At 49.4% G+C, this 12,150-nt stretch overlaps 3 protein-coding genes across 3 annotated transcripts; 2 read left to right on the top strand and 1 right to left on the bottom strand.

Moving 5' to 3' along the window:
* Positions 1-865: 865 nt before the first annotated feature.
* On the top strand, positions 866-1,738 carry Asppvi_009123 (WW domain binding protein 11; the record flags this gene model as incomplete). Its single annotated transcript, XM_043304982.1, has 1 exon — positions 866-1,738. The coding sequence occupies one exon, from the start codon at positions 866-868 to the stop codon at positions 1,736-1,738; it is 873 nt and encodes a 290-aa protein (XP_043160917.1).
* A 782-nt stretch (positions 1,739-2,520) lies between these two features.
* On the bottom strand, positions 2,521-4,744 carry nimA (serine/threonine protein kinase nimA; the record flags this gene model as incomplete). Its single annotated transcript, XM_043304981.1, has 3 exons — positions 2,521-4,521; positions 4,576-4,628; positions 4,693-4,744. 3 exons carry the CDS (start codon positions 4,742-4,744, stop codon positions 2,521-2,523), a joined length of 2,106 nt encoding a protein of 701 aa, XP_043160916.1.
* Positions 4,745-5,433: 689 nt separating this feature from the next.
* Positions 5,434-7,501, top strand: Asppvi_009121 (ankyrin repeat and BTB/POZ domain protein; the record flags this gene model as incomplete). Its single annotated transcript, XM_043304980.1, has 3 exons — positions 5,434-5,670; positions 5,779-5,864; positions 5,935-7,501. The coding sequence occupies 3 exons, from the start codon at positions 5,434-5,436 to the stop codon at positions 7,499-7,501; spliced, it is 1,890 nt and encodes a 629-aa protein (XP_043160915.1).
* Positions 7,502-12,150: the final 4,649 nt, after the last annotated feature.

The following is a 12,150-nucleotide window of genomic DNA, read 5'->3' as shown; positions in this document are numbered from 1 at the left end:
ACCAGAGTAGATATTGTATAAGAAATATATATTGATACCACTGCAACAATAACTGGTCCATTCGTCGCTCATGATCTTGATGCTCGTTGCATTGATATTATTTTAGCCATAGTAGATCATCATCATTAAGTGAAGGCAATGTAGCAATAACCCGACTGCTTTTATTTCCTTTCCCTAGATAAACGTCACTGCTCGTCTCCAAAATTGTGGTTCTTCTCCGCGCCGCGCTTCTCTCCCCATCTCTCGCTCCCTTCAATACCTCACATCTCGCCAATATCATCATTGTCAACGAGGGCGGAACTTATCTCTTTTTTTTCATCAAAAGCTGTGAAAGTCGACAAACTCTCAAAATAGCGCATTTGGCGCGTCGTCATTACAGCTCTAGTCGCCATTCCTGTCAATTGTCTTGTCGCCATCGCCTTTCCCCACGCCTGGATCTACTCAAGCCGCTGCCCAATCCGTGAGGCTAAAGCCGTACAGATTTATTACTGGATCCCTTGTCGATTGGGAGGGTCAGTGCTCGGAAGATCCGACCTTGAGAAAAGATTCTTGTTGCTGCTCTTGATGCAGCTTACTTTATTGTCAGCCTGTGAGCTTTCCCCGATGTACGTGACGCAGGTCTAGCCTATTGCAAGAGCTGCAGCGAACGTTGTCCTACCCAACCAGATTACATTGCCAAGGTAGTCCGATTATGAGTGACTCTTTTGACTGATTGGATTTTTGACATCGATAGTAGCAATCGCACCCTAGTATTGTCGAAAACTGGGGACACTGTTACTTTCCCAAAGCGCAACCATACAGATTTCGAATCGTCGAAGTGTTCTAGAACGTCAGACTCGAAGGAACGACGAAAAGAAGAGCAACAATGCCTAAGGACAAAGAACGCTCAGTCAACCCTGCGATGGCGCAGCGGAAGCTCGAGAAACAGAAAAACCTGAAAAAGGCGAAAGCCGAAGCTCTGGCTCGTCGGAACGAGAAGCTGGCGCGTCGCAATCCCGAGCGCATCCAGAGACAAATAAATGAACTCAAAGAAATGGAGGAGTCCGGGCAGAAGTTGCGGCCGCGCGAGAAGCAGATACTGGAGGCCCTTGAGCGCGATTTACGAGCAGTGCAAAAGGCCAGGGAAGCACTTGGCGATAAAGCCCCCACATTTGCGACTTCGGAACACAGACGAGGGCCTCCTGGCGGCCAAAGAGACCACGGAGACGGAGTACTTGGCAAAAGGAGGAGAGAGGATCACAGGCGATCGGCGCCAGATAGTGATAGTAGCGAGACAGATGAGGATGTTCGCCGGATACCTATGCCGCGGGACACACCCCCGCCCATACCAAGACAATACCAGAGAAGGAGAGGACCAGATGCAGACGTGGATTTGGATAGCGCTCGTGGGCCACATCCTCTACCGTCCAGACCGCCCGTTGTGGAAACAAAGACCGTCTACGAAGCGAAGCCGGAGATCAGAAATCTACGGCAAGAAGCTGTCAGCAAGTTCGTTCCCGCGGCAGTCAGAGTCAAGCAGGAGTCTATTAAAGGTCGTGGGAAACTGCTGGAGCCCGAAGAAATGGATAGGCTTGAGAAAGCCGGTTACAGCGCCAATTCTGCGGAACCAAAAGGAGGTGTAAACTCCGCTCAGCCGGCAAAGGATGACATCGAGCAAAAGCTTATAGAGGAGGAAGAACGATTCAATCGCGAACTTCGCACTGTACAGATGGAGGAAGTTGAGGATGAAGAAGCTTGATAGTCACGAATCAATATGAGTTTCGACACACGCTTTAAATTATGTGACACATGGTTGACCGAATTCATTAAGGGAGCCTCGAGTTTCCCGCTTAACTGGAACTGTTCAAGACCAAGATTGTCTCATTGCTGGAGATGATATTGAAGATAAATTGTCTTGGATTCTAGGCACTGAAGACCTAAGCGAAAGAGAAACAAAATTTGTATGTACACACATATGCCTTTCCTGAATACGCCGGATATCCAATGAGCCTCCAAACTAACGCCATTCGAGGGGAAGAGACACTGCCAGGGTCACGGAGAAGAAGAGGAAATGTACAAGGGAACGAGAGTAGACGGGTTTGGTAACCCTGTGGTAGAACAGGGGCCCATTGAGGGCATAGATCTCTATCGGTCAAAATCTGGAGGATGCGGAAACAGGAGTGCAACAGACGAAAACAACACAGCAAATAGGAAAGGGCATCACGGCGTTAAGGTACAAAGGAAAAGGGTGTTGTTCGCTTCGCGTTGACGATGCTAATCAAAAGGATGCGCCATATCATGCATCAGTCCCATGCCTTGCATGGTCCATATCACTTCTCCAAAGCGCAGCACCGGGCCGAAACTCCAAGAAGTGTCTCAATTATTAAGATCCGAGGAAAATATTAGAGGCGGCTGCCTTGTAGAAATACCCTTCCGTGTTCGCAAATCGCGCCTCTTGAGCGATTAAAAGTGTTCTCATTCATTCAGAAGAAAACGATGGTCAAGAATATCCAAAAGTCTTCCGATAAGGGCGGCCGATGTTTACCTGAAGTTCCGAATGACCTTTCTTCCGCGAGCCAGGAATGGACTGGGCATCTCGTCCTTCTCTGGATCCCAAACGGCAGGAGGCTCACGGTCGGAAGATCTCAGATTCGAGGAGCAGCCCGCAGCTCGCGAATCACTTGCGCACCGCTTGACTTCATCCATGGGCCGTCCACCAGCCCTTGCCTGGGCAAGTTCAACCAATGTCCGGCCACCCATGTTGCGTTGCATGACAGCTTTGAACATCTCTTCACCGCCACCGTTCGCTTTCGAAGGAAGCTGCTTTGTAGCACTCTTGCGAGTTGGGGACCCGGCATCAGCAGCAAGGTTCGCCGATGACGGGATTTTACACAGCCGCCGATGGGGTGACCTAGACTTTGCCTCTCCATGACGAGTTTCCGACGGGCCACCCGGCAGCTGGGGCAGCCTGGAGGAATTGGAAGGGAAGAGAGGCGGCTGGGAGCTCAGCTTCTGCATAAACGTAGTAGTGTTCTGGCGGAGCAGAGGACGTGCCGGGGCCTTGAGAGGATCATGTTTGACCTTGTGTCGGGTAGGGGAGGGAAGGTCGGGTATATCGTCTTCGTCATCAGAGTAAGCTAGAGTTGGCTCCCACTTCGCTCGCTGCCTGTCCGCCTCCGCAAAGATATTTTTGCTTGCCGCTGAGGTACGGCGGGGGGACAAAGAGAGTGATGCGATGGAAATTGGTGACGGCTCAGCCATTTGCACGTCGACAGGCGATTCAACCACCGTCTTCGAACGACTGAAAGGAGTCCTAGTTTCCTTCTTTGGTTGCTTGTTTGAGCTGGCTGTAGGGGATTCGATGGACAACTGGCTGATATCGGTGCTTGAGGGGAAGCTAGTGTCATCTCCGTTATTAACAGACGACTGGGAACTGCTCGTTGGGAGGACCGTATCGTCCTTCAAACTGTTGTTCCGCTTTTGCTTCTCAACTTCGATGTTCACTCTTTCTTGTACCTCGAACTCAAACCTCTTGCGTAACCTGTCAAGTTCATTCTGTACCTGGCGGTCGATCTCGAGTCTTGCCTTCACCTCCCACTCTCGGCGCACGGTGTTCTCAATTTCTGTTTTCATTTGCTGTTTCTCCTTTTCAAGCTTCGCAAAGGCTTGCTCCATTTCTTTGACCTTCTGCGATGCAGCTTCCTCGCGCTTTCGGAGCGTCTTCCCAAGGTCAACCACTTCCTTCTCTTTCCGCATCAGGCGAATGATAGGAAGATTAATTAGAGCGGCGGTGTCTGGTCGGTGGTCTGGGTTGACACGCAAGCAACTAGCAATCACATTCTTGAGTTCTGGGGAGTAGAAATCTGGGAGAGGAGCATATTTCCCTTCTCGGATTCTTTGGACCAGCTGAATATGCGTCTTTGCGTTAAAGGGGGGTTCTCTCTGGCACAGCTCATACATGATGCAGCCGACAGCCCAGATATCAGACCGGAGGGTGTACTTCTCTGCAGCGCAGATTTCGGGTGACATGTAAAAGGGAGTGCCGACATAAGTCGATGCGAAGTCATGCGAGTGCATTAGCTTGGACAAGCCAAAGTCACCGAGTTTGACCGTATTGTCACTGCCAAGAAAGATGTTTTCGGGCTTCAAGTCACGGTGCAGGATAGTCATCTGCGCCTGCTTCCCTTTGAGACCGGAGGGCTTGGGAGCCGGGCCCAGTATATTCGATCCCACGTCAACCGGGTCCGCTCCATAATGACACCGGTATAGCGCTGTTACCAGCTGTGACAAAATGCGCCAAACGAACTCCTCTTCTGCATATTTGTTTGTCTTCTTCAAGTTCTTGATGACCATGCTAAGATCACCGCCGCCGCAGTATTCCATATACAGGTATAAATCCTGGCTTGCTTTGAGATGTTCACGATGGTAATAGGCGACGATGTTCGGGTGTCGGAGGGAGCTCAGGATGTTGAATTCGGCAGTGAGCTGTTCGCGCTCCTTCTGCGACATCTTGATGTAATTGATTTCTTTGCGACATAGTATCTGGCTTGCTAATTAGTTCCGATACCTGCGTCACAACTTGGATCGAGTCCTTACGAAGCCGTCAGATTTCCGTTTGACCTTGCGGATAATGCCGAATGAACCACACCCTGTTTGAGCTTTGTTTAATATTATGTTCTATGGGAGGATTGTAGAGTTCAGGGGGGCTCGTACCAATCTTCTCCAAGACTTCATACTTGTCTGCCTCAGCTAAAGCAATTGCCATTGTGGCATTCAAGTGGTTCGGACCGCTGAGGAGGTGATGGGGGTCAAGATTAAATTGGGCTGGACAAGTTCGAAAGGATATTATACAGGCATGCAATGCATTTATTAGCCTGTGTCTCACGATGTGTCCCTGTTAGGTTAGTAAACGACGACGAAAGTTGACATGGAACCAAGGTCAGGTTGCGAAGAAGAAGGTAACTAAGTATGCGACGGGAGTTTTGGATGTTTAGATGCAAGTGTTGTTGCTGAGCAACGCAGCAAGACATGGCACTATTCTGTATGTAGCAGGCGGTGCGCTCCAGGGCGGTGAGTCGCAGAGTGGTTTACGAGCTGCACTCAGGAAAACATATGTAACTTCCTCCCTTGCAAACAGTTATTTGAGTGTATGGGAGTGCATTCCTAGTGCTTGAGAGCCTAGGACTCATCATCAAATAGCTTGAAATAATTGATTCATTATTTAACTCCTTTATTGGCCTTGACTGTGGACATTCAGGATTAGCTTCAATCAATGAACGAACTCATATCTCCCTTTGCTGTCAGTGGCAATATACATAACACGTGACTATTCTTATCGATAAGATGATGCCATTGTTAAATGATCTCAAGTCCCGCACTCTACACGCAGCCTCGGATATTTGGCCGGTTCCTGTCTTCATTTGGTGCTCCGGCAAGGCCTTCTGATTGAGTTTCATGATGACCGAGAGGACTGTACTACGCAAAGATCAACTTGAAATCAGTCTCCACAATGAGAAGAAGCTGATCCAGGAGGGGACAATCAAGGATGACAACCCTCTTGATCTAAGCGAGCCGTTTCGGGAACTTTGCGAAGCGTGTCGCAAGGGGGACCTGAAAGTCTGCCAGGAAAAGATCACGGAAGGAGTTAATGTTAACGCTCGAGATCCGTACGACTATACTCCCTTGATCCTAGTAAGTAAACTATCCCTTGAGTATCGCCGGAATCATGACAACAGGGGATTTGCCTCTGCCATCGTGGATTAGCCATCGGACATCACATTAACAGGATTATGACATTAGGCAAGCCTTTGCGGCCATTACGAGGTTGCTCAGCTCCTTCTTGAGTCTGGTGCACTGTGTGAACGTGACACTTTTCAAGGAGAAAGGTATGCGTCAATTGTCATCGTGTGGATAGCCCTCTGATCATTCTCGAACTAATCCTCGATTTTATTGCAGATGCCTATATAATGCTTTGAACGATCGTATACGAAATTTACTACTTGAATATGATTATTCGAAGTCTACCGATCCCCTTCAGCCCCTTGCCGCCCATGTGTCGTCGCTGCTCACTCGAGATCAACCCGGGACGTCTGATATTGTGGTGACAGCCGGTGACGAGTCTCTGTATTTGCATAAGTTTATACTTGCTGCACGTTCTCCGTATTTTCGGGGGAAATTGGTAGCTGATCCCACATCTACGACATGGAAGCTTCCGAGCACGATTCCGCCGCAAGCATTCGGAACGGCAATCAGGTACCTGTACTTTGGAGAGGCTCCTCGCGATTTGAGAAGCGGACCCGGGACGGGTTTTACAGAGTCAGAAGTCTTCGCAGGGATCGACAGGATCGCCAAGCATTTGGAGATTCCGAGTCTGCTGGATAGTATTATTGACAGTGGGGACAGGAGGTTAGCCAGGCAGCGGAGGTCAATGGAGCTTTCAAGAGGTCGAGATCAGCTCGAAGAATGGTTCCGGAAGAATGTCCTTGGAAGTAAAATAGAGGTCAATTCCTCTAAAGTGGATGAAGTCAGATGGGACCGTCACAATGGGATCTTCGCTGATGTTGTGCTTCGAGCCGACGAGCTCCCTGAAGACGAGGACGACGTAGGCGATGGCTACCACCTGAATGGCAAACAGCAAGACCGGAAATCAGTCTTGTTCCCCTGCCACCGGGCAATGCTGCTTCGATCCGAGTTCTTTCAAGCGATGTTCTCGTCTACCTTCCGAGAGGCGCATTTGAAGGAGCATCTGAACATCATACCTGTGGACTGCTCTCCCGAAGTGTTGGAGATTGTGCTCACGTTTCTGTATACGGAAAGGGCGGATTTCCCGCTTGATATCGCTGTCGACGTTCTTTTCGCCGCTGATATGCTGTTCATCGAGAAACTAAAAACTAAGGCTGCGGTCGTTATCAGCACACTTGGCAGCGGTGACATGTCACAGGCAGAAGCTGCAAGGACTCGGGGTGCCAAGGAAGAAGATGAGATTGATATCTACGCCATCATCCGCGCTGCTTGGTTGACTCGAGTCCAACGACTGGAGGAGTTCGCTGCACGTTATCTTGCGTACAGATTGGAAGCTCATATTGACTCACCGGAATTCGCCGAACTGATTCAAGAGTCAGCAGCTCGTATCAAGTCAAGACAAGAAACTGACTCCATTGAGCTGTTGGACGACATCCGGTTCTACTTGGGCGAGCGCTTCCGACTCAGATTCGATGATGCTGGCCTGGAAGAGATGATGGAGGAGGAAACGCGACAACAGCTGGCTGATACAAGTGGCATCGACAAAGACTTGGTAGAGATTACCGACAAAGTGGGCACAATGGGCATTCAGAGTCAGACTCTGCCCATCGGTGCAGAAGCAGAGGTCGCGCCTGGTCAAAGGACCAGAGAACAAGGCCCCATCATTCGGACTCTGGATGGAGAAATCGCTGGCGATGAATTCAGCAAGGACGCGATCAACTACCAGATTCTCATGGAAAAATTGGATCGCCTCTTGGAAGAGCTGAACTTGGAAGCTTGACCGGTGACATGATTACGAGCTGATTCAGGACATTATGACTAGACGACAAACTACGCACGGTATATATACAAAGCCACATATACAAATGTATAGAGAATGATAGAATTTGAATGTTTGCATCTTCTGTACGATCCAGTCTCGTCAGAAATCATGTCAATTATGCTGCTCAGTGGATATTTGCAGGTCTTTGATGGCAACGTCGCTATCAAACATTGACATCCTCCAACTCTGTCTAGGGATCAAATTATCTCGGTTCATCTCACCACCCCCATAGTATGGAAGCGGCTAATCAAGGCTCATTCTACAGCATACTTTTGAACCAAAGCAAAATAGACATTCAGCAACCCCTAAATCTTAGGAAATCCATGGGGCTGGACAAACACACATGCGATACCAGAATCACAAGATGAAGTACTAGTCTCAAGTGATCTATGCTTCCATGGATAGGAAGATATGGGTGTTACAGATTGATCCGCCCAGCCGACGCCGTTTGTGCGACTCGAGGCAGACAGCCACGAAGAGATCACCAGTAGCGGCCCTCAAAAGCTGACTCTCGTACCACCGTTACAATATGAGCTCAGACAAACTCAAAGTATCCGTCTCACCCGCCGACCCGAGCCGCAGTTGATAAGACGGGAACAGGCAATTATGTTGTCTGTGCGGAAGGCTGTCCTCATACGAGAAGATCAGAATCGAGACACGAACTGGAGGACAATGCTGCATGCTCTCCGGCTCAAAGCATGTGTTTGAACTTCAGCATATGAGTGCTGATGGAGGGTGTGACAAGAAACCAGTCCATGCATATGAAGCTGACGGTCACTCATCATACCTCTGCTCAGTACCGGAGTATGATCCTTATGTCCCAACTGCTAAGGGCCAGGGGGAGGAAACAGACCTCCTTAATGATCACCCCACTGGGTTCCTTCCTCTCCTACAGGCTCCCGGCGAGAAAAGCGCAACTACCGGGTAGGAATCTGGCGAGTAAGTGCTTCGATCTTGGCATCAGAAGCCAGAAGCACTTGGGATACGTGACCTGATTTCGATGCAAGCGGTCGGACATCGAGGCGCATACTTCGTCCCCTCACACCTCACACCTGCACGTCAGGCACTTGGAGAGAGGCACAACAGCCGATTCGATGGAAGTCAAACKGGCCTGAACTAGGAGCGACAGATGCAGTACATCTATATTACCGATCGACTACATTGGATGCAAGACAAGTGCGTGTGAGAATCACTGAGAATTCACGTCGCGCAAGCCACGATGATCAACCAGACATGATTGGACCATAGCTACTTTGTCTTACTCCGTGGGTTTTCCTGGTCGTAAGCCCTTCGGACATTTCCGTGGCGGGATCGACCATGAAATGGAGGCTGCATGGCACTAAATTTCGTGCCAGTTCTTTTTCGGGGTTTTTGCATACCAATCAGAGAAGATGACTTTTTTTCTGGCGACAAAGGTTGGGCTCCAAGTCGGTGTATGGCTACTGGCCAGCGGCCACCGCAACTCGCTTGCTGGGAGTTAAAAAGGTGCGTCGAAAACTCTGATCAGGATTATTCCCGTCTCAGACCGTTTTGCCTTATCGATCGACACGCTGGTGGCCTCGATCGCGGTGCGGGGATGGAAGGGTTGATTGGCGCAATATTCTACGAGCATTAATGGTCGTTTGGACTGTCAACCTTGGCTAAAGCTGAGCACGACTTCATTTGAAGAAGTGGATACGCGGTGACCTTGATATGATTTCATCCAACGTCAGGTCCAACTTATCAAAGTCTTTGTGGGACAACTGACTCGGCGCTAGGAATGTTAACAAAGAAGATTCGAAGAGTGTCGGTCGTGGTAGATAGTACTATCAATATCCACTCGTTGTAACATCATGTAACGTCCCATGTAGCCTTCTTTTTTTTGGGATAATCATTCATAGCTCCAGCCAAGGCTGATCATTCTCCGATCTACCACGGGCCCATCAGGCGAATCAAAACTGCGACGGAGAGGAGTTTCCAATTCACGAATATCGGTCAGCAATGTGGTTTGCAGGTTGCCAGCGCCTAGCGTGGCCACAGACCGCCAGCCACGCATGCGGCCATCCTAGTCGCTTATCACAAAGTCGCAGACGGAGGCGGATGATCTGTCATGGCGTGGCTCTTGAATGTGTGGCATAGTTACTTTGGAAGAGAGCCAGGGTATGTCTCTGCGACAGTGTTCGACCTGAGCTGACCAGGTGATATGTATCGCATGCGGGCTGTGGGAGGACCGGTCCAAGTGGGTGGATTTGTGGTCAAAGCTGTTGGAAATTGTATCATATCTTCGAAACTGCAATTGCACGATACTTGCCTGCCTGGAAATCTGATCAGAGTCATGAGTGTGAAGAAGCGACCTACGTATATCCTCAGAACGGTATGGAGTAGACGGACTGAATGTTCAACGGCTCTACAGGTGCAAGCCAGCCTGTTACCCTGTTACTGCGGTCTGTGCTGTCGTATCGCCATCCTTCCCCTTGGTAGGCGATATCCATCCTCCATAGCCTTAAACGGCCGACGCTTATCCTAGGAAGCCATGGCATTGTCTACCTATCGATAAGCGAGAGGTCAAGCAGTTACCACGAGGAGCAACAAGCCCAAATCACAACGGTGTGACCAATCTAATAATACCAAGGTTGTTGTGCACTGGTCCAATAATGAGCGACAATATCCTGCATCCGAATGCGATGCAGTAGAAGTGCATGGCCTCAGCGCAATCACTACTGCATGGATGTACAGCAGCCTCGTAGGTTACTCCTCGCCCTATGACTCACAATCACAGCTATTGTTGGCATCACCAACGTTACCAAAGAACAACAGCTGCATAGAGGTGTCATAATCCCACTTGGATCAATTCCTGGGCACGGACTCCATGCACTGACATTGTAGCTTCCAAGAACGCCTTCCGCGTGCAACACGGACCCTGGAGCAGCAAACGCTGGAGGCGAAGCTCAAACAAGACTTTAAGAATTGACGCGTAGACAGGAACACACAATGTCTGTCACTGTAATTTCGTTGCCAGCCTGCCTGTATAAACTGAATGCGACTTGCCACCATCCGAGTCCGTTGTTTCGCATGAAGAGCATTGAATAATACCAGTAGAGTCGCAATCAGCTCAGGGAAGAGATTGGATGGCTGCTCCGTAGGACCCAACACCGAGTAAGTCCGTAGTTCGCTAATATTGACCAGGGTTGATTCCTGGTAGAACAGAGCAGTGGAGCATGTCAGGTCCTAGTCGTCTCGTTCTCACCTCAGCACAAAAGGACTACTTCCTACATTATAGCGGAAACTCTGGTAGACTAACCATCCTCGAGTACGAGATAGGGGGTATAATTCATCGATTCCAACATACGCGAACACTTGAAACCGCCGTCATGCGCTCCTCAGAGTCCTCATCACATCCCGCAATTTTCCATATGCACGATACCAAAAGCGATACTTCCTAGTTGCCTGTACTATCTCCCCAAGGTACTGCCAAGTGAAGACCATATACCTCAACAAGAGCAGTGGACTCACTAGACAAGCAGACCATATGCCTCATCAGGAACAGTCGACTCAGTAGCCAAGCAGACCAGCTCGGCGCCAACTAGGCCTCCAAGCATATTCTGTTTAGCGCTCACTTGAACATCCGAGGCCGCTGACTTCTCCTGCCATCCAGAAGGCAAACTTGGCCTGGAGTTGATGTCTCATGTCCCACGATACAGGAGTTGTCCCTATCTTGTGATCTGTGGATGCATGAGGTTCTGCTGATAGTAGCAGACGCCGTGGCCAAGATACCATTGGACTGTTTCCGGGGCCTTTTTGTGCTTCATGCACAAAGGAAGCAACGCCATTGGTATAGAGCTCATGGTTGATGAGCTATGCATGCAGTTGATGAGCTATGCATGCAGTTGATGAGCTATGCATGCATATCCTCTACAAATGGAACAAGTCATCTCACATTATGAGATAGTGGTTGGTTATGGAGTCTCTACCTCAGGTAGGCTATATTTTGCTGTCCACAACCCTCGATGGAAGTCAAACTAGTCCGTACAGGTTCGTTGCTCGATGATGGCAGCAACTCGTGATGTCACCCAGTTTAATTAAACAAAGACCGGATAAGACCAGGCCTCGAAAGGTGGCGGGTTTCAGAGGAAGGACGACGAAGAAAGCCAGCCTGCACATCATTTCTCTAATTTGCTTCAAGATTAACCCTCATATTAAGGCTATGGGATACTGTAGCTTCATAATATCCAAGTCTTACAGGCCCAACCGAGATGAAATTAGGATAAACTCAAACCCGGACAAAGGCAAGGAAAAAATGAATTAATAATCAAGAGTGGGTAAACTAGACCAGTATCCCAGGAAATATCCAGGATTACGTATGATGTACCCTTGTACGTTCCCAAATTGGTGATTGGTAAGAAACAAGGTACGGAGAGCAGGTCGCAGTCAAGTACCGGCCGTCGATCCTCGCCATATGGACCAGGCCTACGGAGCTCTCGTTTGGCCTTCTAATTGCAGTAGGTAAATCAGTGGTAGCCTGATAGCCGTTCCTAGGGTCGTCCTCGGCCACAAACCTTCTTCTGGAGAAGTTTCTGGCTGATCCACCGCACATCACTAAGCCTCTTGAGGAAAGGTGCATAAATGCC

Source organism: Aspergillus pseudoviridinutans (assembly GCF_018340605.1).
Source record: "Aspergillus pseudoviridinutans IFM 55266 DNA, scaffold_6, whole genome shotgun sequence".
NCBI classification, from domain to species: Eukaryota; Fungi; Ascomycota; class Eurotiomycetes; order Eurotiales; family Aspergillaceae; genus Aspergillus; species Aspergillus pseudoviridinutans.
The sequence above is the reverse complement of the archived record's forward strand: the minus strand, read 5'-3'. Positions and strand labels throughout refer to the sequence as shown.